The sequence below is a fragment of the Pangasianodon hypophthalmus genome, chromosome 14 (genome assembly GCF_027358585.1).
Source record: "Pangasianodon hypophthalmus isolate fPanHyp1 chromosome 14, fPanHyp1.pri, whole genome shotgun sequence".
Lineage (NCBI taxonomy): Eukaryota > Metazoa > Chordata > Actinopteri > Siluriformes > Pangasiidae > Pangasianodon > Pangasianodon hypophthalmus.
In genome coordinates this window covers 911,608-939,107 of record NC_069723.1, presented here as the reverse complement: position 1 = coordinate 939,107, position 27,500 = coordinate 911,608, and the positions used below count along the sequence as shown (strand labels likewise).

Below are 27,500 nucleotides of genomic sequence, written 5' to 3'. Positions count from 1 at the left end.
CACTGGCTGATATTAATCTGTCGTCTAAACTGTTGTGTCTTTGTTGCTCTTTTCAGAAGAGAAAACATGTACACAAAGTGGGATTATACAGTCCATGAAATTCTTAATGGAAACATTAACAACTATTTGTATGGAAATAATTGTGTTTTGAGAAAAATTATTTAAAACATTTTTATGGCTACATGTCCAGTGATGAACCTGACGTTTTTTAATTGCTAGCATTACATGCATAAAATCAATGAAATCTTAGCAACCAAGATCGTAGAAAGTTAATTACGATGGTGAAGACAGTGGTTACTACCAGCGTTACTTAGAAGAAAATCCAAGGAGAAAAAAACAGAATTCTAGCACAAAAATACGCTGGAGCATGTTAGCGGACGGGGCAGCTTGATGCTAACAGCATAATTGATAAAACATTGGTTGAAGTCACGTTATTTGTGGAAATGTTTGGATTTAGAAGCAACCAGTTGAACTTTAGCTAGCTATATTTTATTCCCAGATGTGCACCAAGTGCCTAAGGAAACAGCGAGGAAAAAGTCTCGTGTAACAGCCACCTAATAATTAGTAGCATCTCTGTTTTGTTACCGACCAAAGAGCCAACCGTCTTAATTTCAATCTTAATTTTGTCTTAATTTCCCTTAAAGTTCACCTAGATAAAGTCAGCACGAATCGACTTTTATTTGTGTTTGGACTCCTGTGAAAGATAGTACGACTATCTTTATGGCTAAAGCGTAAATATTGGCACCTCTAGGTTCATCCTAAACTCTATCTATGCTAAGCAATAGCTAAGTCTGCTTGAGAAACTGAAACATCAGCATGGGTTGAGGTAGGTCTACGATGATTTAGTCGGGCATTTAGCATGATGCTACATGAACTTCCAGTGCAAAGCCAGAGAAGTAACATGACTTTGGTTATCATCTACATGTGAAGGTTCAGCTACATTCTCAGAACTGTTTAGAATGAAATGGAACTCTCAAATGTTGTGTTATTCTGCTAAAATGCTTTTCGGTTCACCTCCGTTGCAATTAGCCATGTGATCAGAAGTTCTGGAAAAAGATGAAGAGAATGAAGAGTCATGGGAAAGACAGAAATCTCAGAACTGAAGTGGATGAGAGAGAGAGAGAGAGAGAGAGAGAAAGAGTTTTTATAAGGCTGCTCAGCCGATCCATTAAACTACTGGGAAAGAGTGCAAAGACACACACACACACACGCAAGTGCTTTTTAAAAAGCATCCTACCCCTGCTGTAAAAACATGGATGCACTTATCCTTCATAGTTTAAGTTAATGAGACTTGCCTTAGGGAATTTCTCTTACACACACACACACACACACACACACACACACACAAAACTTTCTCTCTCTCTCTCTCTACACCTCTATAAAGAAATCTGAGTGTGGTTTAGTCCTGATAATCCTTTTGTTTCTCTGTGTGTGTGTGTGTGTGTGTGTGTGTGTGTGTGTTTCCACCTATTTCTCAGTGTATATATCTTGTAACATATCTAGTACTGTATGTACATCTGCACAAATTTTTTGAAAGTATTTCAGAATCTGCTGATCTTCCGAGATTTTCACACACAACAGTCTCTAGAGTTTACACAGAATGGTGCGAAAAACACAAAACACCCAGTGAGTGGAGGTTCTGCGGGCGGAAACGCCTCGGTGATGAGAGAGACCAGACTGGTTTGAGCTGACAGAAAGGCTATGATAACTTAAATAACCACTCTTTACACCTGTGGTGAGCAGAAAAGCATCTCATACAGTATTTCACATGTATGTCATATATATATATATATATATACATTCTGTATGTTTCTCTCTCTCTCTCTGTATCACTTTACTTGTGTGTCTCTTTCTCTGCCTCTTTTCCTCTCTATTACTATTACATCTAACCCCATCTAACTAACCTCTCTCTCTCTCTCTCTCTCTCTCTCTCTCGGTGTCTTCTTAACTACTGCACGTTCAGCTTCTAAATTGGACTCGTCAGCGTTTATTCAGTGATCTCACTTTCCACATGTGCCTTACATCCTCCCACATCAAAGTGTGCGTGTGTGTTTGTGTGTGTGTGTGTGTGTGTGAATTAGGGGCCCACAGACAGACACTCATTTGGGTGTAATTACACTGCGCCTGCACAATCTGTGCCGGAGTCTGCACACACTCATCCACTAATGTCCTCGCTACACTTTTTTTTTTTTGTTTTTTTTGTTCCTGAAAACGTGTGTGCCTCTAACAGCCATAATTCCTTCCACATCATTAGTGAATAGTATGTAAGAACTCTTTCATCAATAAACTTAACCAAGAACCACTTATTTTTTACACACGGAGGCGATTTTGAGTGACATGACATGACTTCCCCTCAACGCATCAGCAAAAACTCTCAGGATCACTGTTTACTCTCCGCTAAGTGCGATTTTATTAGTTTGTTTAGGCTGCAGTCTCATTGGCTTACGTCCAGCGAAATGTTAATTGTGCCGCTGTGATCATAAGAAGGATGAATACTAGGGGTTGCACAGATTAATCGACTAATACATTTAGCTGTGCTAATAAACCAGCCGAAACATAATGATGTCCTGAATTAGTTTTTAATGTAACCCCTTACCATATTACACAGTGGTGCAAGAGATCCAATCAGATTCCAGCCTTCGTCATTCTGAAGGTTGTGACCAGAAAAGTGTACAAAAGATATCAGACGCTCTGAATCCTGTGGGCGGAGCATGTGAGGCCACGGAAAGCTGTACTGACGTCAATTCTTTTAGGAAACGTGGAATATGCGTTCCAACAAAAGTCACGGATATTTCATTTTGCAGTTTTGATAGCTAAGAAATTGCACATGTTCCCATAATGCATTGCAACGACAGCTCATTTGCAAATCTAACATTTAAATGACATTGTAATTCAACAAAAACGAAAGTCAGATACGCAGCAAGTATAACAGATGAGCATTTAACACTCTGCTGAACTTTTAATAAGTCAATATAATTGCGTAGACAATTAGTTTTTATAGACAGTTGTTTTATAGAAAGCTCTAACAAGGTTTGGTTTCTCTCATATTTTCATCGTGATTAACCAAAAATATAGTTTTTCAAGGATAACCTTTATTAAGGGTGCCAATAATTCTGGAGCTGACTATATTATCTCACTCATGTAGCGAGAATTGGTGTTTGTTTAGCGTCTCAGACTAGCCGAGTTTGTTTATTAGTGTCAAGAGATATTTTATTAAGTATATTTCAAATTTAGGATCTTTTCTAGTGACTGAGACGAAGCATCCATCATCATCTTTATTACCGTCCAAGTTAAATCTACAATTACAAGTCATTAAGTGTGTGTGTATGTGTGTGTGTGTGTGTGTGTGTGTGTGTGTGTGTGTATAGTAACTCACCCTTTTCACAGTGTGTTCCAGTCCAGCCTGGTGTGCAGTTGCAGGCTCCATTAACATGATCACACACTCCGTTCACACACTCACAAACTCTCTCACACTGCGGTCCGTACCGGTGCTCGGGACACCCTGACACACAGCATCATGGGAAGGATTTAGATAGAATTACAGGATGCTGTCATGTAATACTAATGTGTTAATGAGAAGACACTCCTGATTACTTAAAAGCAGATCAGAAGCTCCTGTAATTAATGTTAATTAAAGCATTACAAGAAAACGTCCACAAGGTGGCAGGATTTACAGCAAAATCCGAGTCCGCTACGAAGACTTTGGGTTTGTTTGATAAGAGAACAAATGCTAGTGATTTCAATAATGAGTTATTTCACTCAGCAATATCAGAGAAAAATTGACTTTTTTTTTTGGTTTAAACCTCTTTCATCGACATGTTGGTCTACTTTAGTTAACAGTTTCCTACATTACCCACAATGCTGTTCGACGCCCTGCTGATGGTGGTGCAGTGGGATTTAGACCCTGTGTTATCTCTATCTAAAGAGAGCGATGCGGCGGCGCTTTAGTCCTGTAGTCTATCTCTCACCTCCTCTTCTGTACACTCTTCTCAAACCGATTTCTAATTAATGTGACATTGAATGTCGCTCGGAAAGAAGCTCTTACTCTTCTGTTTTTAGGAGCTAAAACCGAAACCTTAATGTTCTCCATTTTGTTTGAGTTTGTTTAAATTTTTTCTCCTATTAAATGCCATTGTAACTGCGCTAAGAATAACAATCAGAGCGACGCAGAACCGCTAACTTCTCAAAGAAATAACGAAAATACAACACCATCCAACACATTAACACCAGAATCGCTAAGCATGTGACAAATAGTTCAAAATAAACCTATTCAACATGTTTCAGGATGGAGTCTTCCTTTAATATCAAGTGTTAAGACAGAAGATATTTCTTACTTTTAAATAATCGTTTATTGAATCCTTAGAATCAACTCAGTAAAATTGTGTATTAATTTGAGGTGTGATGAAAGACTCCTTAAGATATGAAACATCTAGACATGGAGTGTGAAAGAGAACAACAAAAAAACACTCACGCTGTTCACACTGCTCGCCCGTGTATCCAGGATTGCAGAGGCAGCGCCCACTGCTGGCCTCACAGGATACTGCGCTGTTAGTGCACTGGCATACGCTGGCACAGGCGGCACCCCAAAATCCATCAGCACACACTACACACACACACACACACACACACACACACACACACACACGACATGATAATACATTACATTACAGCGTGTATTTTTATTACAGATCTCAATATGTACATCTATCTGTGTAGAGACATTGTGCACACACACTCACACACACACACACACACTCACACACTCACACACTCACACACACTCACACTAACCTGAAGAGCAGTTGTGCCCTGTGTATCCTGGTGGACACACACATTCTCCCGTCACAGGATCACAGCTGGTGTTGGAAGGGCACGTACAGCGCAACACACACCCTGGGCCGTGCAGTCCTGCAGGGCATGCTGGGAGAGGAACAGAAACACGCAGCTTCGCTTTAATAACACAGTGATGTCAAATCAAAGGTTTATATTAATGCGCTCGCTCTAATACATTATCATTTTTCATACTAGGGACTTAAACAAGGACTTGTATGGCACTTGTACGCTGCCCATAAACTAAGACTAATGTTTCACAACGAAAAACAGATAATCGCTGATTTGGTGAAGTTTTCGTTGGAAACTTATGCAAGGAGTCTCCAGAGTCAACACCTTGAAACAGTCACTACAAACAAAAGAGCCCAAAATGGCAAATATGAAGCTTTTATATAATGCTGTTAAGAACAAATCATTGGTGAGAAAATGAGCAGGAATGAAGCAGATGCACTCCTGAGAGCTCCTGTGCCTCCATTCACTGGTTTCCTTTCGCTGTTTGGGGAAAAGCTAGAAACAGGGAAATTCACTTCTATAGTCTTCTTGTACGCAAAATCATGATAATGATTAAAATGTTTGATGTAAAATTCAGACTAACACGTGTCTGGGTGTACAAACTTTTCCAAAAATATCTTCTGGGATTTTTTTTTTCTTAAAAGATTAGTGATTATTTGGTTTTCTGCTGCACCTGATGCAGCTCATCAAGAGCCACAAGACTTAAACATTTACAGAAATCAAAGGGAAAAGCTCCCATCTCTTTTCTGGCAATGTTCTTGAAAAAATATGTTTCTACAAAAAAAAGGTTGAAGGTTGTCATTATGTATGTTTTTGGCTTTGATGAAAATCACGAGCTAGGAGTCATCGGTGCAGACATCTAAATTCTCAACAAAAAAAAAAAAAAGTTCCAGCTCTTTCTCAGCTCTTAGAGATTTCCTTCAATAACTTTTGATAAAAATCAAGTCTCGTTCTACGTCCATTCAAAAATTCTTTCCCATAATTCCAGTTTCTCGGTGCCAGCGCAGTGTTCCGGGTGAGCGGAGCTTATTGCTGGGGCAGAATAACCTCAACGGCCCTTTAGAGGATTCTGGTTATTATGGTTGTGGGCTTCAGTGTGTAATGACTCCAGCAGACACTACAGTAGCTATTAGCACTCCATTTTCTCCTGCAGCTCTTCTGTGAATGTAACACTCTCTTCATTTCAGTCACAGGAGATCACATGCACATTTTCAACCAGGAAAGTAATTATTAATCCCTTTATGAGCTGAGCGGGTTGCGTTGGAAAAATGTGCAGCACAAAGCGTCTCCAGGATTATAATTCAGAGCCTGCTTTATATTTCCCCAGACCTGTTTGACGCTTTAATTAGCAATAATGTTACACGTGCTGTACAAACAAATCATATTCGTAATTCTGACATCTCCTGGACTCGGGAGATTCCAGGGAAACCATGAAAATGCTATTTTTTTTTTTTTATTTGAATCATACACCACTCGTACAGTCCTCGAGCTTGTTGGAGCTGATTTGCTAAAGGTTTGTGAGTTAAAATCACGTGCAAACTTTATAACACCTGCACAAATACGTGCAAGCTGATTTACTCACAGCATCTATCAAGGGTCACGTCTCTCAAACGAGCAAAATAGCAAAATATCTTTTCTGCTTTAGGCTTTAACCCGAATTAATTTGAGGCATTTCTACCTAAAAGAACTACAATACAGAAAAGTGGGATTTAAAGTCGAGTAAAAATCATTGGAAATGAAAATTGCGTGTGCTAATCGATGCGTTTAAAGGGCAGGTATTAAATTTGTGGAACCTATTCACTAGGAGAAAGTTTATCGAAATAATCGCTTATTATTACAGGAATAAAGTTGGATTCATATTCAAGATTCACAGTGACACATACTTTATGAACACAATACACATCCATTTTTTTTTAAATTTGTTTCATACATCAATTCATCTCTATTGTCCTCTTCTCATGTCACTATTAAACCACTTGGCGGTGTGCTGTTATAGGAAAATAATCAACATCAGGGTGGTGTGATGCAGCTACAGTTACAACCACAGACCTTTCCTATAACAGCAATCTCAAAGTGTTTTATTCCCCTTATACCTCAACAGTCTGCCAACTATTACGATGTTTCATTTATTAAGAAAGCCACATTGTATTTTTAACCATTTATAGCTCTATTTAATGTTGTGAAACGCCCATGAGACGAGTTACTTCCTGTTATCACTTATGTTGCAGCAGCTATAAACAGTCGTTCCTTCATCAGACTCTTTTATTCCCTCTCTCTTTGGAGTTAATAAGACAAAAAAAAAAAAAAGTTTATCATTTTACTGAGAAACCGGAAAATCATCTGTTCTGAAAACTTACTGACTGTTACAAAGCGCTGACACTGGAGACTCCTTCCATAAATGGTTAATAAACTTATAAAAAACATCATCATATCAGTGATTATATGTTATTATATATTATACATTATGTTATCTGTTAAATAACGATGTGTTTTTAATCCATTTATTACTAGTTTTAGATTATTTGGAGCATCCGTACACAGGTACACTAGTACTTGTGCATTGCATGGCCTTGTTATGAGCCACAGTACTTCTAAAATATTTTTTCCGATAATTATTTGATATCACGTAAACTTCCATGTAAGAACATGTATAATGCCAAGATGGCAAGAAAGCACTGGCGTGGCTAAAAGCTCTGTTTTTGTCTGAATTCAGACCTGGGCTAAGTATTAGTGTTTCCCATGCTAACACTGTACAGAGAGAGAGAGAGTTATGGCTAAAACAGGCCTCTTTTTTTCCTTCTGCAGTTATTCTGTCTTTCACTGGAACAAAAACAACTTTCCACAATGCGATAGGAAGGAAACCATTTGATAAACACACACCCACACACCCACACACTCCATTGTTAAAAAACATTACAAGGCTGTTAATTCTATGCCAAAGTTTTATTTGTTTTTAATAATTCAGCGAGTAGATCTCTCCCTCTCTCTCCCTCTCTCTCCCTCTCTCTCTCTCTGTCTAACACACACACACACACACACACACACACACACACACACACACACACACACCACTGACAGTTAAATCAAATCACACAGGATTACAGGACAGTTCATTGTAATTTAATATAACTGAAGCATTAATGTGATGTCTGCCATGTAACTTCTCTAGGACATGCTCTCTCTTGCACTTGCGCACACACACACACACACACACACACACACACACAGCTGCTGGATCTATCAGTCATTTGTCATGTGGAAGATTTAGCAGGTATTAAGGATGTCCAGGTTGATTCACATCACTGTGATGATTTCTGGGAAATTTGAAACTGGATCTAACACTGAGGTGTTGCACTGACTTTATCTGCCACTAGAGAGCAGCAGAGTATAGCAATTTAAGAGTTAGGCCACTTCATAGGCATTTTAATGTGTGTATTTAATATAAAATAAAGTTGTAAGAAAAGCTATTACCACTAACTCCAGCTCCTTGCTTCAACCTCATCTTTGAATTTGAATTTTTTTGTTGATGTTGTTTTGTTTTTTGTTTTTTGTTTTTTACACATGTGAGGGTTTATGAGAGGAAGATTTGTCTCTCACCCAGTTGGCATTCCTCTCCATGAAATCCAGGAGGACATTTTTCTTGGCATTTTCCCATTTTTGGGTCACATGATGCGCCGTCAGGACAGTCGCAGCGCTCACGGCAATCAGTGCCGTAAAAACCAGCATCACATTCTGCACAGGGGAAACACATGAGACTTTTATTTCCATCAGAAATGGCGACTCATTAGTGAAAATTCAATTCAATTAAGAAAATAAACATCACTGATACATGTGTTTTTTCTTTGCTTATTGACTCAGAGTCAACATCAGGTTTTAGGGGTCACTGTGTGTTTATATCACAAAAAATTACACCACAATAAGTTTTCCAGCATGAGGAAGTCTTCAGGACAGAGCAGTTTGCGTTTTCTGGTTTCTTAGCTACATGACAAGCTGCGTTTTGTCTTACTGACTTCAGGAGAGAGAAGAAGAGAGGCTGGTGAGGGAACGACCGTTATCTGCTAAAGCATAAGCAAAAACAGGAACTAACTTGTTTCACAGGTGTCCCACAACATTAAAAGTAACTATAAACAGTTAAAAGTAAAATGTGATGCTCAATAATATATTAAAATTGTAATCAGTGTAAAATTGCTGAGGTATAAGGGCAGTAAAACACTTTGGAAAGTGCCGTTATAGAAAAGGAATCAGCTTTAGCCTGGTAACAGTAACTCTGCTTCACCTCAGGCTGCATCACACCATCTCACTTCCTCTCACTATACCTCCATCACACTTCCTCTACCTGCTCACTATACCTCCATCTCACTTCCTCTACCTGTTCACTATACCTCCATCTCACTTCCTCTACCTGCTCACTATACCTCCATCTCACTTCCTCTACCTGCTCACTATACCTCCATCTCACTTCCTCCATCTTACTTCCTCTACCTGTTCTCTATACCTCCATCTCACTTCCTCTACCTGTTCACTATACCTCCATCTCACTTCCTCTACCTGCTCACTATACCTCCATCACACTTCCTCTACCTGCTCACTATACCTCCATCTCACTTCCTCTACCTGCTCACTATACCTCCATCTCACTTCCTCTACCTGCTCACTATACCTCCATCTCACTTCCTCTACCTGCTCACTATACCTCCATCTCACTTCCTCCATCTTACTTCCTCTACCTGTTCTCTATACCTCCATCTCACTTCCTCTACCTGCTCACTATACCTCCATCTCACTTCCTCCATCTTACTTCCTCTACCTGTTCTCTATACCTCCATCTTACTTCCTCTACCTGCTCACTATACCTCCATCTCACTTCCTCTACCTGCTCACTATACCTCCATCTCACTTCCTCTACCTGCTCACTATACCTCCATCTCACTTCCTCTACCTGCTCACTATACCTCCATCTTACTTTCTCTTTTGATCTCAAACTTGAACTGGATCAAATTACTATCACTTTTGATATTATTTTAGGTCTTTTGACCCACAACATGCCCCAGCGCACCTGCCTGGCAGCGGTTGCCATGGTATCCAGGTTTGCAGGTACACGTCCCGTTTTTGGCGTCACATCCGAGCGAATTCTCCTGAACACAGTCACAGTCGTGCGAACATCCACTGCCGTACGTCCACCTGGGACAGGCTTCATACAGCAAGAGACAAGACACACAGTTTTCATTAGTGTTGTTCTGGCCATGAAGTATCTTACTAACTGTACCTCCATCTTACTAACTGTACCTCCATCTTACTTACTGTACCTCCATCTTACTAACTGTACCTCCATCTTACTAACTGTACCTCCATCTTACTAACTGTACCTCCATCTTACTTACTGTACCTGCTCTCTATATCTCCATCTTACTTACTGTACCTCCATCTTACTTACTGTACCTGCTCCCTATACCTCCATCTTACTTCCTCTAATGGCTTCCTATCCTTTCCTTGACCACAATGATTCCTTAGAAGCTCTTCTTCGCAAAATCGAGCTAATATATTTAAGAACTAGACAAAATAATAAGAAAGTAATAAGAACTAAGCAAAAATTGCATCAGCTTAATGAACTTTTTCCTCTGCACTAGTTGTAGATGAAATCAGGGTTTACATTTCTTTGTTTTATTGGGCAGCATTTAAAATTACAATGAATTTTTTCCATCAGTTTGTCAGATCTGTATAAAGAGGACACTTACACAGATGGCAAAATTTCCCATATAGTCCAGCTGCACAGAAACAGCCTCCATACACACGGTGACAGCGTCCATTATTGGGGCAGTTACATCTTCTGCGACAGAACGTCCCGAAAAAGCCCTGAGGACATCCTGGGGACAACACACACAAGTCCTCAGAGCAAAAAACACTTACTTCTAGAACATTTAGAGTGAAAAGTGAGAAGCTTTACGGAGAAGATGATGCTGACTCAACAGTTTTAAAGAGTTGTGGATGGTTTTGAATTTTGTGTTTCATGTCAGATGTGATTGACAGCTGGAAAGTAGGTGAAGTATGAGAGAGAGAAGAGGTAGAATGAGGAAGTGGGGTAGTGAAGGGTGTGTGTGTGTGTGTGTGTGTGTGTGTGTGTGTGTGTGTGTGTGTGTGTGTGTGTACCATCTTCACAGTGCAGGCCTTGGACTCCAGGAGGGCAGAGACACTTCCCGCTTACTGGATCACAGCGTCCACCATTCTGACATGCGCACACACTGTTACAGCCCACACCATACATCCCCTCCATACACGCTGAGAGAGAGGGAGAGAGAGAGAGAGAGAGAGAGAGAGAGGGAGAGAGAGAGAGAGAGAGAGAGAGAGGGAGAGAGAGAGAGAGAGGGAGAGAGAGAGAGAGAGAGAGAGAGAGGGAGAGCGAGAGAGAGAGAGAGAGAGAAAGAGAGAGGGAGAGAGAGAGAGAGAGAGAGAGAAAGCGCACGAGAGAGAGAGAGAGAGAGAGAGAGGGAGAGAGAGAGAGACTACATTTAAATATTGTAGTAACCTCAGACTTCTTCACAATCAACCTATGAATATCATTTTTGACATTAAAAAATAATTTGCTGGTTTAACTTTATTGCCTTAAAGTGTTGAGATTGTTGAAATATACAATATAAAATAAAAAAACCAAAAACCTGAGCAAACATTGGTGATGTACTGTACTGAAAGTACTGAAAGAAAAAGAAATTATGACTTATGTTGATTTATTCTTGAATATAATACAATGTTTAAAACATTTAAAAAGCTTGATGAAGAATTTATATGAACTGGATATTTTAAAGTGTTATATTTTAACCATGTACACCCTGTGTGTGTGTGTGTGTGTGTGTGTGTGTGTGTGTGTGTGTGTGTGTGTGTGTGTGTGTGCAACCCAAACAGTGTCTCAGCATTAGAACCCCATCTGGATTTCATGAACCGAGTAACCCACATTCCAGACTCTGCACTTCAAAATGAATTAGCGAAGGAACCGCTAATGCATGAACGCGCCACAGGTACCGCAGAGAGAAATACGATCGGTCCATAGCTCAGTGTGTGTGTGTGTGTGTGTGTGTGTGTGTGTGTGTGTGTGTGTGTTTGGAGCAGTGGGTTAGAGGCAGTAGACATACAGCTCATTGCAGGAAGGAAATGTGTTCATACGCATCAGTAATAATATTCAGAAGAACCACTGAGCAACAAACCCACTAACGAGAAATGATTTATTAATAGCAGCCATTAGACCACAGCGTTAGTCAATTCTCAAATCTGATTGGTCAGAAATTGTTAATAAAACACTGAATCACTTGTATGATGTAGCTTCAACGTTCAAGACAAATTACAGTGTACGTATGTTAACATTGTTCGTTCTAATATGTTAGTGTTTCTATAGTAACAACTAACACAGGCGCTTGTGTGACAGATGCTCACATAATTTAACTCTAATAATCAATGGATTTTTAAAAAATGTTATTTATTTATAAAAGAATGTCTGCTCTGCTGAAGCTTTACATAAGGAGACACTTTCCAGTTTCTCTATGTGACAAACTCTGTTTTTTTTCCTTCTTATTAGCTTCAAGAACGAGAGAGAGAGAGAGAGAGAGAGAGAGAGAGAGAGAGAGAGAAGAGGCTGGTGAGGGAACAACTGTTTGTAGCTGCTATAATGAAAGTGACGACGGGATCCAACATGTTTCACAGGTGTTCCGTGACATTACAGGTAACGTTACACAGGTTAAAATGTATGACAGGAAATTGTTGTGGAATAAAAACACAAAAGTTGTAAACTTATAAATCCTATATGATTGTACAGGAAGATTAGTGAAGACCAACAGGGATCATTGCTGATCTTTAAACACACTCTGAAACAGTAGGTTAGTTAGTTAGTTAGTTAGTTAGTTAGGTAACGTAGTTGGCTAACATCGAGGATTAATATCAGCTGGTTAACTTGGATCGTTACCTGTAAACTACCTACTCACTTTTGTGTATTCTGCTGGAAAAAGACGACAAGAAAGACAGACACTGAAATATTAATCTGTCTGTTTCCTTCATGCTATATTTAACTATCCACCTACATTTTAAGACAAATACTGTTAGCAGATGTATGTGAGCATTTCTACAGATTAAATTTCTGCCACTAGCTTGTTTCCACTGGTATACTTAGTACAGTTAGGTATTAATTTTTTTTTAACAATTACAATTATTTATATACAAAATACCTTCTAAGATATAGTATCACTCAATCAATACTGATGAAAATTCAATGTTCATCAAGCAGGTCTTGAGCAAAACCGTGAGAAACAGAGCGTGAGGCTCACAGCGAGAGGGAAGGCGTGGCCAGTCTCCACGCCTCCTGAAAGAAGCCTTAAGATAGTAGAACAGTTTAAAGCACTTAGTTGGACTCATCATTATAAAAGTTAATAGCGAGGAAGCTTACAGTCAAGCGGGAGCTTAAGCTGAAAGACAGATTCCAGTCATCTGCTGCTTCGCTCCTGGCTCGGTTCCTGCTCCAGCCTGAGAACTTCTCCAGTTGGATATCCAGTCTTTCTTCTATGATGTTGAGTCAGTATCTGTCGGGTTCGTGTCGCTGTCTCTAATCCTGGTCCATTCATTACACATCATTGTTCCTGATTTTAGTTCCTCTGATTTTTTTTCCTGGTTTTCTCTTTAGTCTGATTAATGATTAATGAATGTTACCTGCTGGGAAACCATCCCAAGTTTTCCATCATGAGCAAATTTTTTTTCTTTTGGAAAGCCTAAACCAGTGGCGTCAAACATGTGGTACACGGGCCCGATAAAAGTTCTAATGTGGCCCAGTGAAGCAATTTAGAATTTGTGTTCTAAATTAAAATCATCTTGTGGACCATAATTGAATGAAAAAAATCTTATTTAAAAAAGAGTTAATCTTTGTTTTTCCACTAGGGGGCAAAATAGAGCAATAAACCAAACTAATGTTATGTACTTCTTCATTAGGTAGGTAAAAATTTGAAATATAATCTATATAATAAGTCCATTATTCCATTTCATATATAATCACAAATATTAAATCCATTGCTGCGTCTCAATTCGCCTTCTATCCGTCCTGAATAGTATCCGAGATTAGAATTATTGTGTCCCAAATCGTAGTCCGCTGAAACGAGGATCCCAGAGGTTCCCGGATGGTCGAGTATTTCCGGTAGATTTTTGAAGTGTGGATCCGTGGACACTTTTCCAGCTAATATTACCCACAATTCCTTGTGCGAGGAAGGAGGAGGAGGAGTTTTGTGATGGTTTGCTTCGCCAAATTCAAGGACGCATTTTAGAGTAGCGTAAAAGAAATGTGGAAAAATAAATCAATAGTAATTTAATAAAATAGTAAATTAAATGATACAGTAGAAATGATATCAGGAATAATGAATGAAGAGAAGCTGAAATGCGATGAGGAGGTTGTTTACGGTGACGGCGTGCGTAACCAGGCAACAACATCCCGACGTGTGTGTTAGTGTGTCCCAGCGCTCGCGTACTGTTTTACTACACACTCAAAAGTATGTACTTTATCTTCATAAAAAGAGTATGTACTTTTAGTGAATAGTTTAAGTAAGTGAAAGGTCCACACTGTAAATGTGGAGAAGTTCAAAAGGACTGAATAGTTGGTATGGTAAAGCTATAATTTGTTTAAAAAAAACACTAGATATTGGTCCATTACCTAAAAAAAGGTTTCACACACCTGACCTGAGCAAACAGTCTCCCATTCTGTTACACACTGGGGATTTTCCAGCAGCATTTTTCCCATCAATGAGTTTATCTCTCACTGTAGCTCTGATATAAACTGCTTACTAAATCTGACCCTAATTCTGAAGTCAGACCTTCTTCTGACCCTTTAATCAGCACAGGTCTGAGTTCTGACATATTGGACTCACTCTGGTTGCAGGTGACGCCGGTCCAGCCAGGTGTACAAACACAGCGATCCCTCTCCTCGCCACACACACCTCCGTTAGCGCAGTCCTCACAGCTGAGACTGCAGTCTTCACCAAATGAGCCTGCCACACACACTGATACACACACACACATACACACACACGTAAACATACAAACAGAAAGAATAATGAATGTGTACGCTACATCCAAGAACACCTGCCAGTCAATGTTCAGCCAAATACAGTGTTTGGCATAAGTATTCACCCCCCTATTGAATAACTCCACATTTTGTATGGAACTGAAATGGATTTATTTGGGATTATTTTCTGTCTCATTATTAATTAAAGTGAAAAGGCATGAGAGGACACGCATTCGATTTTATCAGGAGCAAGGACGTTGTTAAGCATGACTCGTACTGGGTTAATAACATTAATACAGATGCGGTCACATTTCTATGTATATCGAGGAATTTACAACGGCTTCGAATGTGGCTCAGCCAATCAGATTTTAGAACCAAAACTACCTGTTTTATGTAATGGATTTTTTAATGGTGCTCTGCAGGATTGTTTGTTTTTTTTTTAATAACCAAACTTGGCTGATACTTTACTAGAAGTTGGTGCTGGATTTGTTCCGATAGCTCTGTGGTCTTCATGCTGCTATTTGTTTAAGTATCAATCTACTGAGTCTTCCAGGAAGAGTATTTATGTCGTATTTATATTTAGATCATGTGACACTTTAACTGCACACACATCAAATTTATTCAACTAATTGTGCCACTTCTGAGGGTAACTGGTTACACCAGAGCTAATTTAAATGTTTCACACTGATGAGGGTGAATATTTATGCAGCCACAACCACAAATTAAGTTAGTTTTTTGTAAATAATTTTGCAAACTGTATGGGCAAGTATTATGGGCTGTTGTGTGTAGACAACAGATAATCCCGGTAAATTTGATTTCAGTTCCAGGTACTGGAACAAAGTTGCTCTAGTTCACCATGTCATCAGGCGTGATTTCAGTGTGTGTGTGTGTGTGTGTATGTGTGTGTGTGTAGTCCTTTCTTACTGATCTTGCTAATCACAGTGAGTTCTCCTCTTTGCTCTCGGCTGCGTGTGTGTCCTGAATAGGACGTGTGTGTGTCTTCGGTGTCATAAGGTGAGTGTAGTGCGGCGGTGTATTGCAGGAGCTGAGGAGGTCGCCGGAACAACAGGTCAGGAAGACGAAGCACTTCTAGCTCTTCTTCTTCACCCTCGAACTCATCCTCTTCCTCAGGTTCAAGATCACTCTCATATAGAGCTGCACACACACACACACACACACACACAGATACACATTCATACGCATCATTTAACGCAAGCAGAAGACACTGAACCCTCATCGTCACTGCTGTTGATCTGGGCCATCTCCTGATTTCATATCTATATACAATAAATCAATCATTTTTCATGTATAATTTATCATTTTTCAAAGTAGCCTGGAGCGTACACGTACTGATCACCTTCCTGGATGCAGTGTTTGTAGCGTGTTTAGCACAGTACTCACGAATGCAGGTGTGTTGGTTGTGGTCCAGACGGAAGCCTTCCCTGCAGAAACACTCGTAGGATCCCGGCATATTGATGCAGTAGTGATTACAGCCTGATGTCTCGAGTGAACACTCGTTAACGTCTAAAAATAACGTCAAACACAAATTAATACCAAAATACTGATTTCTAATTTAAATCCTGATCACTAATTTAAAATTAAACACATTGTCCTGGAGAGACTATGAAGAAAAAAGACACAAAAAATCACATCTGTAAACACACATACTAAAAATTCCAAACAATGAGTTCATTCATTTCTTTTTTTAATTAATAACATTATGTGCACTTTTGTTTCTGTCCTGTCATTGCTGTGTTACCTGACTGTGATCACCTGTATTGTGTTGACCACCAGTGTAGTGTGATTAATTACCACACCAAAGTGGATTATTTTCCTATAACGATTATCGCACTTATAACCACAGCAATTTGCCAACAGTTGCAATTTTCAGTTTATTACTGAACTAAATATTGCAGTCGTTCCCTTACCAGCTTCTCTTTTATTCTCTAAGATGGAAAATCTTATCATGTTACAGAGAAAGCTCAAAATTACTGACTGGTACAAAGTACTGACACTCGAGACACCTTCCATAAATGCTGAAGCTTTACCATATCAATGATTAGAAGCTTTTCTCTGTTATATAACAACACGCTTTTTTTAATCTGTGTATTATTAGGCTTACATTACTGTATGTCCGCCATTAAAGCTTTATTTTTTCTAAAAATAATCACAATACATTTACACAATTACAAATAAATAAATAAATAAATAAATAAATAAATCTTTTAGGCACAATTATAAAGAATCAGCGATAAAGGATTCAGAGTAAATGTTGCAGAGAAGTTTAACACTCAAGTCAATTCAAGTCAAGTGGAGTTTATTGTCATTTCAGCCATATACAAGTATATAGTGATACGAAACGACGTTTCTCCGGGACCAAGGTGCTACATAAGACAAACACAGAACAACACAGAACTACAAGGGACATAAATTATACAATAAAGTGCAGAAGTGCAAACATGTGCAGACAGCACAGGACAGCACAGTGACTACTGGGACAGACAGTGAGCGCAGTGAGTCCCAGTGCAGCGCCGACCAGCACACAGTTCTGTTTAAAGTGAATCTAGTGACAATAGTGTAAATAGTACAAGAGAACAAAACAAGTAGCTGAAATAGTGTAAACATAAGAGTAGCAGCCTATGAACAGTATAATATAATGAGTAATGTAGCAGCATAAACATGTGCAAAAAAATTGCAGAGAGGATGGAGGATGCTCAGTTGTGTGTGTATATTGGTATGTGTGTGTGTGTGTGTGTGTGTGTGTTCGTGTGTGTTCCTTCAGTTCAGTTCCATCACACTCACCATCACACGAGCAGCCGTCTAAGCTGAGTGTGTATCCGGGCTTGCAGCTACACTCGTACCCTCCTGGGTAGTTCTTACAGATGTGGTGACAGCATGACTCTTCAGTTTCACACTCATCAGTGTCTGGAAAACACACACACACACACACACACACACACACACACACACAGATATCATGTGTGTAATAATCTCTTTCATTATATGAATAATATACATAATATATAAGTTCCTGAATCCTGAACCTTAAACATTTATGACTGAGGTGCTGAATGATATATTAATTAGATATCAGTGTCATTTCCTATATAAATAATGCCTATATAAATATACAGTGCTTTTAATAACAGCTTTTAACACAGCAGCTTTACAGAACTCCAGATGTAGATTTAGATCCCAGAGGTGACTGTATAAGGAAATAGGGAACCCGTCCTCTTCTGGGTGAGATCGGATAGTCCGATTATAAATCATTATCCTTCCATAATTATATACTGTGAAGTCAAACAGTAACTGAGTGTGATGTTCAGTATGAGCAGATGAATTAGATGATGAATGTGAATAAGAGTTGTGGGATGAGAACAAAACAGTCATTATGATTGTGTGTGTGTGTGTGTTTGTGTGTGTGTGTGTGTGTAGATGTACACCTATACACATCCTGAGGTCATCAGCGAGCTCATAGCCGCGGTTACAGGTGCAGACGGGGCCGAAGTTGGTGTGTTCACACTGGTGTGCGCAGCCTCCATTATCCTTCTCACAGCCGTTCACTATCTCCATCTCAATACCTGCACACACACACACACACACACACACACACACACACACACAAAGAGCAAAGAGTTCACCAAGGTTTCAGCACAGTAGTCTAATCAAACAGGGCTTCTAACAATGTCCGAAACAATATATATGTTTGTGTGTGTGTGTGTGTGTGTGTGTGTGAGTATTTACTCACGATAGCACTGCTTCCCATCCACACCAAGCTCAAATCCAGGGTTACACACACACCTGAAGGAGCCCGGAGTGTTCACGCAGCCGTGAGCACACCCGTTCCGGCCGGACACACACTCATCCACATCTGAGGGGATAGAAAACAAATTCAAGAACGACCATCAGACCATCAGAAACACTTTATTAGTTTATAGAACACACTTTATAGAACTATATAAAGAAACACATTATAGTTCACTTCAGCACGCTGCTCACAAACTGCTTTGGAGTCGCGTTATATGTCTCAAGCTACTGGAATCGATGCTAGTCCAACCTGGCATTAGCAAAGAAAAAATTTTATTTAGCCAGTTATCAGCATGCTTTTGGAAATTATATGGAAATTATATGGAAATTATCATGCCTCATTATAGACAAATCTTTGCATATTGAAGCATTTTCCTGAGGTAGGATCAGGCGTGCTCATGCTCACGTTCAACACTGCAGTCTTACGGCTAATCCATATTCAGACACACACACATAGCTCTAGCGCTAACTCCACTGTGTAGCAGGAGAAGATTACAGAAGGTAATGAATTGGCACGATTCTTGATCGTTTCAATGCTGATAAACTTGATTGGATGCTAAACCGAACCCATTCAACTGATGTATCGTGTACAGTCATTTGTAACAAGTACTTTGAAGGACTAAATACAAATGAAAGGAATTTAAATTAAGGTTAAATACACCAGAATAATGGCGTAACTGTTTGTTCTGTCCATGGCTGTATGCCCTTACAGGCACATTACCATCTCAATGCATTTAAACACCAAATCTTCTAAACCGTGACATTTTCATTGGGATTTTTTTAAAGGAATTTTTTCAGGCGTGTTTTTCTGTGCTTGTATTTTACCGTCGCATCTCCTGCGATCTGTAGCGAGTGCGTATCCCGGTCTGCAGCTGCATTCTGGGATTCCGTTATCATTGCTGCACAACTGAGTACATCCACCATTACCTTCCAAACATGGGTCCTTCACTGCACACACACACACACACACACACCTCCATTAGGCTGGTGGTCCATATACTCATTATAAACAGGATTTTATCTCAGCACGAGCACTCGTGCGTGTGTGTGTGTGTGTGTGTGCTTACACTCGCAATGTTTGCCATCACTCTTGAGCCGGTACTGAGGACGACATTCACACTTGTAGTGTTCATCTCCAAGGTCCAGACACCTGTGCTCACAACCTCCATTCTTTACCGCACAAGAGTTCACAGCTACATCAGAACACACACACACACACACACACACACAAATAATTGGCAAACGCATAAGAATAATTCATCTTTGACTTCACACAAACTTCATCTTTGCACAGCTGTGTCTCATATGTTTTTGTTTCTACTATATGTATCTATGTAGTGTAGTGTGTGTGTACATACCTTCCCAAACTGTTAGTGTATCTGTCTATGTGTGGCTATAAGGCGTATAAGTCGCGTACCTATGCATGTGCGAGCATCTGTGTGAATGCGGAAACCCTCGCCGCACTCGCAGTAGTACGAGCCGAGCGTATTGACACAGTTCTGCTGACAGCCACCGTTCATTTCCTCACACTCATCTACATCTGCAGAGACACACACACACAGACACACATTTACACACACAAAGACACACACATACTGTACATTATGCACAATAAAAGCACACCCACTATTATATTCTTCTATTCTCAATCACTCCTAATGACCTGCTGTGTACTGTACGCGTCAGGGAATCGGGTTTATATAATAAATAAATTTAATAAATTAGCTTCAATGGACATTTCAGCTATAACCTGCATGAATCTACAGTCTGGGCTAGAAAGAAATCAGCCCTAGCCTTTACTTCTGTGTTTTTTTCTTCTTATGACCACAGGTGGCGCTATTGTTCGTTCCACAAAAACCATTTATTAACAGAAAATAAGACGATGTTGTTGTTTTTTTGAAAGAGAGGTAGGGTTTCGCCGTGCAAGCTTATTTATATTTATAGTTATTATATTTCATTTCACCAACTCTCAGATCAAAACCTGAACCTAATCTCACATAATTTGAAATAACAGACGCTATACATTTTTATTATAAAAGGATTTCAACACAATATCAATGATCAGCTGCAGTATTTCAGTCATTCCTGCTTCAGCTATTCAGAGATTAAAACAAGTCTGTTATTTATTAGGAAAATGTAGACAATTCTGGTCTTAATAAAGAAGAGCTAGAGTGAGGCATATTTACAAGAGAGATTACAGTCAAAGACCCACTTAACAAACCCATAAAACCATCGAAGGCATTACACTTCTCTTTTATAGCGAATTGTTTTGAGTAAAGCGCATTTTCACATATGACTCGGATAAAGAGTTAACTGTTCCCTACAACTGGAGTATGACAAAAGACAGAGACAAACAATCCATTTCTGCTTTAGTAGATGTAATTAAAATGATTCAGTAAGGATGAAGAACACACACACACACACACACACACACACACACCATTACCTCATGTCATGGCTCTATGATGATATGCTTCAGATATCATTAGATTCTTTAACAGTTTCAATAACATGATGTCATTGTGGTTCGAAAACCCACAATTAAAGACAAAAGGGATGAATTTGGAAGTGGAAGGCCATCTTTAAAAGCGCAATCACTTTAAAAAAATTTAAAATATCATCGGTTGAATATATTTGTAGTTTTTAATTATAAAAAAATCATTTTTATTTGAAATTTGTTTATTGATTACATTTTTTGAGGAAACATAGAGGCTGAACAATAGATAGATCAGTATAATTAAAATCAAAATCTTCTCTCCTTCTCCAATTACAACCAGTACAGCTTAGAGCTGTGATTGGACAGTGATTGCATTTCAGTGTAACACAACTGCAGCACACTGATGGAAGTGAAATGCAATTCAAAAGGGATTTACATTCACTTAGAACACAAAGTCATGGTTAAATCCTTAAATAAGTAGAACTCGACACTAACAGCATCCACAGGGATGCCACCGCCGCCAACAAGCCTAGTCCTTTCAGATATTTGACCTTGCTGTGACCTTGCTGTGACCTTGACCCTCTTTGGATCAATTCCAAATTCGAATCAGTTCATGTGCTGGTTACAAAAATAATTCCATATAAATCCAACAAACTTTCAACCCACGTTCTTGAGAAATTGCACTAATGAGAATCTCAGATGTAGTGGCAGTGGCATAAAACCTGAAGAAATAAAGCAACATAAAAACAATGCACTTAAGATTTTGCTTTTCAGTATGTTTTCTGCGTGTCACTAATAAAAAAAAAAAAGTGAAACATTTCACGTTTTTCACTTGTGATTTCTCTTCGGCGCGGATTTTGATTTTGGACGTTAATTTACAAATTCCTCACTCGTTCCTTTTGCGTACACTGACTAATAAAAAACTGTGCATACTCGTCTCTTCAGCTACCAGCCGCTACATTTTTAACTTCCACATCCATACTTACAGTTTTAATGATCACTGCTGTGTAAGGAAGTCTCGTAAAAACGTGCTGGAGTTTATAGAATCCTGGAACATCCATTTGGAATGCTGCGGAGTTTTTTCTTAGTCTTCATGGAACATGCTTGTGTGTGCACGGAACACAAACAAGTCCAGTTTTCCTCAGGAGGAATGTACCTGTCCATTCCTGCACTGAGATTTAGAGAACATCTGCAAAACGCATCACATCAGACCAGCTTCCTGTGTGTGTGTGTGTGTGTGTGTGTGTGTGTGTGTGTGTGTGTCCAGAATACGGCTCAGCTAATTTCAAATGCTGATATAGCAGAAATGTTTTAATACACATAAACATACAGTATATTGTATCATAGGGCCATCTATTAGAAAAAAAACTGTTCAACATGTATATAATATAATTCTGACAAATTAAAAAGCTACTCATTCTGAATCCCACCATCTGCTGCACTTCACACGTAAACCTTCACCAAGCGGATTATTTAGCATGGATGGATGACATATGACCTTTTCAGAATCAGAAAACATGCAGGTATGTGGAAACACCGAGCAAAATAAAGATCAGTACAAAGTGTCATATAACTCTTCTGCTAGCATCTACGTGCAAAACCTCACCTCGCAGTTAAACGTAGAAAAATTACACTAGCCAGACGAATAATAATAATAATAATAATAATAATTCCTAATTACTTGCTTTGTAACAATCAGTAAGTTTTCCACGCTTTCTGGTTTTTCAGTAACATGATAGTGTTTAGCTGTGTCTTATTAGCGATGGTTTATCGTGGCTATATCGTAGGTCATAACAGGAGCTAACTTGTCTCAGACATTCCACAACATTAAATTGAACTAGAAATGGTTTAAAAGCATGTCGTTTATTAATAAATCAAAAGTTGTAATCATTGGCAAATTGCTGTGGTTTAAATAAAATAACAAAACACTTCCTTCTTGCTATCATCACACCACTCTGTCCTGAATTATTTTCCAACAACAGCACATCTCCAAGCGTTTTATTCCTCACATACTGTAACTCATAGAGGACTGTAACGTTTGAGTCAGTATCAGTTGTTATTCATTAAGAAACAACAATAACAGTGTGTGCTACTGTAGGAACGTGCAAGTGAAGTAAAGTGAAATATTTGGAGTCGTGAGTTATAAACAGCTCTTGGTGCTGAACTGAGATATTTTCAACAGTACTCTCCTGGGCAAAAAAAAACAGGCCAAGCCTAAAATATCAAAATATTAAGCGCTTAATTGTCTTAACAACAAATCACTGATCAGGAAATGATCAGGAATGAAACAGAGATAAAGGAGCTCAGTATGGGAGCTTTTCCCTTTGATTTCTGTAAATGTTTAAGTCTTGTGGCTCTTGATGAGCTGCATCAGGTGCAGCAGAAAACCAAATAATCACTAATCTTTTAAGAAAAAAAATCCCAGAAGATATTTTTGGAAAAGTTTGTACACCCAGACACGTGTTAGTTTGAATTTTACATCAAACATTTTAACCATTATCATGATTTTGTGTACAAGAAGATTATAGAAGTGAATTTCCCTGTTTCTAGCTTTTCCCCAAACAGCAAAAGGAAACCAGTGAATGGAGGCACAGGAGCTCTCAGGAGAGCATCTGCTTCATTCCTGCTCATTTCCTCACCAGTGATTTGTTCTTAAGACCATTAAAAGCTTCATATTTGCTATCTTGGGCTCGGCTCATTTAGGAGTGTAAGTACTTTGCACTTGGGGTTATGATCGGTGTGACCTACACTAATCTAGCTTTATTATTTGAGCCTGAAATTTTGTGTATAAATTGAATTCACGTTTGTAAGATTTTTACTGACTGCACAGCCTCCATTTTGTTGCTTTTGTTGTTGTTGTTGCTTTTTCCAGCCATTTTGATACGTTCTAATCCTAATCCAACGTATGACTTTAGGCACTTTATCTGAGCTGAGCAAGCCATCGCTGCAGATATCGAGGAGATATTGACCTCTTTTGAAATGAGATAGAGTCTAGATCTTTGACCCAGGAACATGACTGAATGCAAGCTCTGCTACACATGACCCCAGCCAGAAAGAAAGGGGTAATAAAACCCAGGGTGGAAAAACACACCACATGTCTAAAGAGCCACTACACTTTTATGAAGATCTTCTCTGCGCTCTCTCTCTCTCTTTCTCTCTCACTCTCTCTCTCTCCTTTTATCTTTGTCTCTCATCTCGTCTCGTCTGTATTTCCTCAAACACATTCAGCACTTTAACTGTTCTCGTCCTCTCTATAACATGGCAAGAGGCTACTGCTACCCTTTCCCCTGCTCTCTCTCTCTGTCTCTCTCTCTCTCTCTCTATCTCTCTCTCTCTCTCTCTATCTCTCACCAGCTGCACCCGGAGACCTGCAGCTCACTCAGAACACAACATTCAGCACAACACAACACCGTAAGTCCAGTCAGCAAATTCTTACTCCTAAAACAATGGTAGCGTGTTTCTGCATCTCAGGGGTGGAAATCATAAATTAGCTAGCTTGCCAGATCAAGTAAAAGCTCCAGTGTGACGCTCAGTCCAAAGTTTTGCTGCCCAGAAAGCTTACTGACTGGGCTATATAGCAAGCTAGTTAGCTAGTTAAGTGCACTAATACATGTCTCCATACATGTCTCCTTATGTCTTCCTACTATTTTTAATAACTAGCTAGCTAACTGCTAGTAAATTCACATGTGTCACAGAGGAATTTCAGTATCTATATTCTCAGTGATTTATTTAGCACTACACAAAATACTCCACAACAACTATGACTGTGTTCATCACTAAAATTAACTAAGTTAAGTAGTTAAATTAGTATGCAGGTTCTGCAGCTAAATGATTCTGTGTATCTTTAATAATTTGTATATCAGATGTTGTTGGTTCAAAGCCACATAACGTACATATTTTATTAAATATCTGAAATTAAAATTAGCACAATGTTAACAAATTTTATCCAAACACCAATCTCAGTGTGTCGTGGGTCAAAACAACTTGTGCGTTTGGCAAAGGAGTGACACTGCTATAGGAAATTAATATTAAAAAAGTCCAGCAAAAATGGCTGCTTGTGTGGCTAATCAACTCTAGTAGCAAGTTAGCAAACGTTCAGTTGTTTTTAATCTGTTTCCTGTGAATCGTCAATGACAAAACGTGACTCAGAAATGAAAGAAAACAGAAATGGCCTCAGATCATTTTGTAAAAACTATGATGGTGTGCTTATTTTTGGAAATTTTCAAAGATGACCTGTGTCCGAAGCTGAAATTTTTGACACTCACTTCCTGTCCATAAACACTATAAATCGTTTAGCTTCCAGACGATAGGATTTGATAGCATTATATAGCTTAATGCAAACCGTTTGCCCTTGAAGCTAGCTCCTCATTAATTTCCTCTGATCGTCAGGTGACGTATTCTGTTAATAATAACACGGTTAGCATGTGTATGTTACCCTGGCAGGTTTTGCCATCCAGTCCGAGAGTGCTGCCCTCGGGGCATTTACAGTAGAAACTGCCAATGGTGTTGCAGCATGTTCCCTCACATCCTCCGTTTGAGTTCTCACACTCGTTCACATCTGCAGAGACACAGAGAGAGAAAGAGCGATTGAGAAAGAGATTGCTGTGAATTACCAACACTGTACGCTACGGCATTACATTCATATAAATCACAAAACTGAGTATTTGGAAATTTCAGATACTGATTTAGATTTATTCTTTTGGCAGCAGCCAGTCCGAACATAGCTGAGATGATGAGGGTTAAGAAGTTTGCTCAAAGGCCCAAAAGCGTCCTTAGATATGAAAACACAACCTTAAGAATATTAACAAACCCTTATAGGATCTTTGGCTGTCTCTCTCTCTCTCTCTCTCTCTCTCAGAGAACCCTTAAAAGTTCTATGTAGAACACTACAACAAAGTGTTTTCCTATCAGAAAGGGTTCTAAGTAGTAGATCCATATTTTTCTAATTATCGCATGAGCCCTTAAAGAATCTAAATTATCTGAAAATAATGTAATGGCTCTCATTCTTTTAAAGCTGGTAGCTCATTACATTGCCCAGGAAATGGCTTGAGAGGCATAATTTAATTCTGTATGTTGACGTATCTGCTTTTGAAACAGGAAGCTTGGACATTCAACATACTGCACATGCCTTTTATCGTAGATCTTTGAGGCAATAACACACACAAACAACTAACGTGCCTTAATATGCTCCAAATGCTGGCTTCCCTATAGACACTAGCTGTATATTAAACTGCACATTGCGCCTCAGAGATCATCACAGTTGATGATCTGAAATGCTCGCACCCGTTTGAGCTATGACTAAAAGCTGTAGAGGGAATGAATGAAGACGGTTTTAAACTCCCACATTTTTGCAACACATAAGGGATTTTTCTGGAAGGAGAATAGCATGCAGCGAGTTGGGCAACAAGCAGGACTACATCAAAGACCAATATTTTGTCTTGTCCAGGTTGTTTACAAGGACGGGACATACAGTATGTGTTCTATAGAGCATTCAATTGCAGGAGTGTGTGATGAAACATCCAAATTTTTTCACAATTTTCCAAGAAATTCATCATCAGTCATCTTTTTCTTTTTATATACAGGTCTGATTTGTGTCTACGGCGCTAATAGACTTGTACAAAAAGCTCTAAAACACCAATTATGATGTGAAAATGCTAGTACTGAGGTGTTCTACAAACACTAGATGGTTCTTAACATGTTATTTCAGTCTTATTTAATTTACAATGGCTGGCTTTTAAGTTCCACTTTGACTACAATGTCCTGCTCATGAAGTTTAAATGGTTTAGCTCAGGGAAATTTTAGTCCATCCCAAGCACTTCGATGTAGGCCTGCTGTTAATCCTGAGGATCTTTCAGAGCTTAGCCCATGGAAAGTTTTTCTTCTATGGCCATAAAATCTAGAATAGTCTTCCAGAGAACATTGGGAACCATACCTCAATAGTATTTTTAAATCCAGATTACATACACAGAGCAGTCACGCGTTCACAGAAGAGCTCAAGACTCTTCAATTGTTTCCCGAAATGAATTCCTGGCTATGCCATTGGCCTCACACCCCGTGTTTATGGGATAAAGAGATAAAGCGATGACTAAAGATAAATGAAATGAAGTACTCAAGGAAGCACTGACCAGGAGAACACGCTAAAATGCCGCAGTTCGAGAGTGCATAAACTCAACATGTCTCTTAAACTTGATCATCAGGGGTCAAAGTTCACAGTTTTGTGCTGTATCGAGTTGACAGGACCCAGATGCGTTTTACGAATCTCTCGAACACTCATTTTCCACGTAAACGTCACAGGTATTTCTAATGAAAACCCCCTGCTGAAGAACAGAGCTAGCTATTAGATGCTCTGACATCTGTTTATTCTCGAACCCTTCATCCACCTCTCACACC

At 39.1% G+C, this 27,500-nt stretch overlaps 1 protein-coding gene and 1 long non-coding RNA gene across 3 annotated transcripts in view; one reads left to right on the top strand and one right to left on the bottom strand.

Annotated features, from left to right (window-relative positions):
* megf6 (multiple EGF like domains 6) overlaps positions 1-27,500 on the bottom strand; it is a 61,444-nt gene that overhangs the window by 17,596 nt on the left and 16,348 nt on the right. Inside the window, exons 5-21 of the mRNA XM_034310364.2 lie at positions 25,546-25,668; positions 20,091-20,213; positions 19,741-19,866; positions 19,499-19,621; positions 18,615-18,737; positions 18,310-18,447; positions 17,669-17,791; positions 16,268-16,390; positions 15,791-16,021; positions 14,730-14,861; positions 10,990-11,118; positions 10,578-10,706; positions 9,899-10,033; positions 8,440-8,574; positions 4,792-4,920; positions 4,472-4,603; positions 3,377-3,502 (exon numbers count right to left, since the gene is read on the bottom strand). Coding sequence (XP_034166255.2) covers positions 3,377-3,502; positions 4,472-4,603; positions 4,792-4,920; positions 8,440-8,574; positions 9,899-10,033; positions 10,578-10,706; positions 10,990-11,118; positions 14,730-14,861; positions 15,791-16,021; positions 16,268-16,390; positions 17,669-17,791; positions 18,310-18,447; positions 18,615-18,737; positions 19,499-19,621; positions 19,741-19,866; positions 20,091-20,213; positions 25,546-25,668 — 2,280 coding nt within the window. The remainder of the gene's footprint in view (positions 1-3,376; positions 3,503-4,471; positions 4,604-4,791; positions 4,921-8,439; positions 8,575-9,898; positions 10,034-10,577; positions 10,707-10,989; positions 11,119-14,729; positions 14,862-15,790; positions 16,022-16,267; positions 16,391-17,668; positions 17,792-18,309; positions 18,448-18,614; positions 18,738-19,498; positions 19,622-19,740; positions 19,867-20,090; positions 20,214-25,545; positions 25,669-27,500) is intronic.
* The window catches only part of LOC128320207 (uncharacterized), a 40,751-nt gene that overhangs the window by 3,334 nt on the left and 9,917 nt on the right, over positions 1-27,500 (top strand). For both annotated transcript variants that reach the window (XR_008303664.1, XR_008303663.1), the window contains exons 2-3: positions 11,740-11,852; positions 12,407-12,550. This is a non-coding gene — a long non-coding RNA (uncharacterized LOC128320207). The remainder of the gene's footprint in view (positions 1-11,739; positions 11,853-12,406; positions 12,551-27,500) is intronic.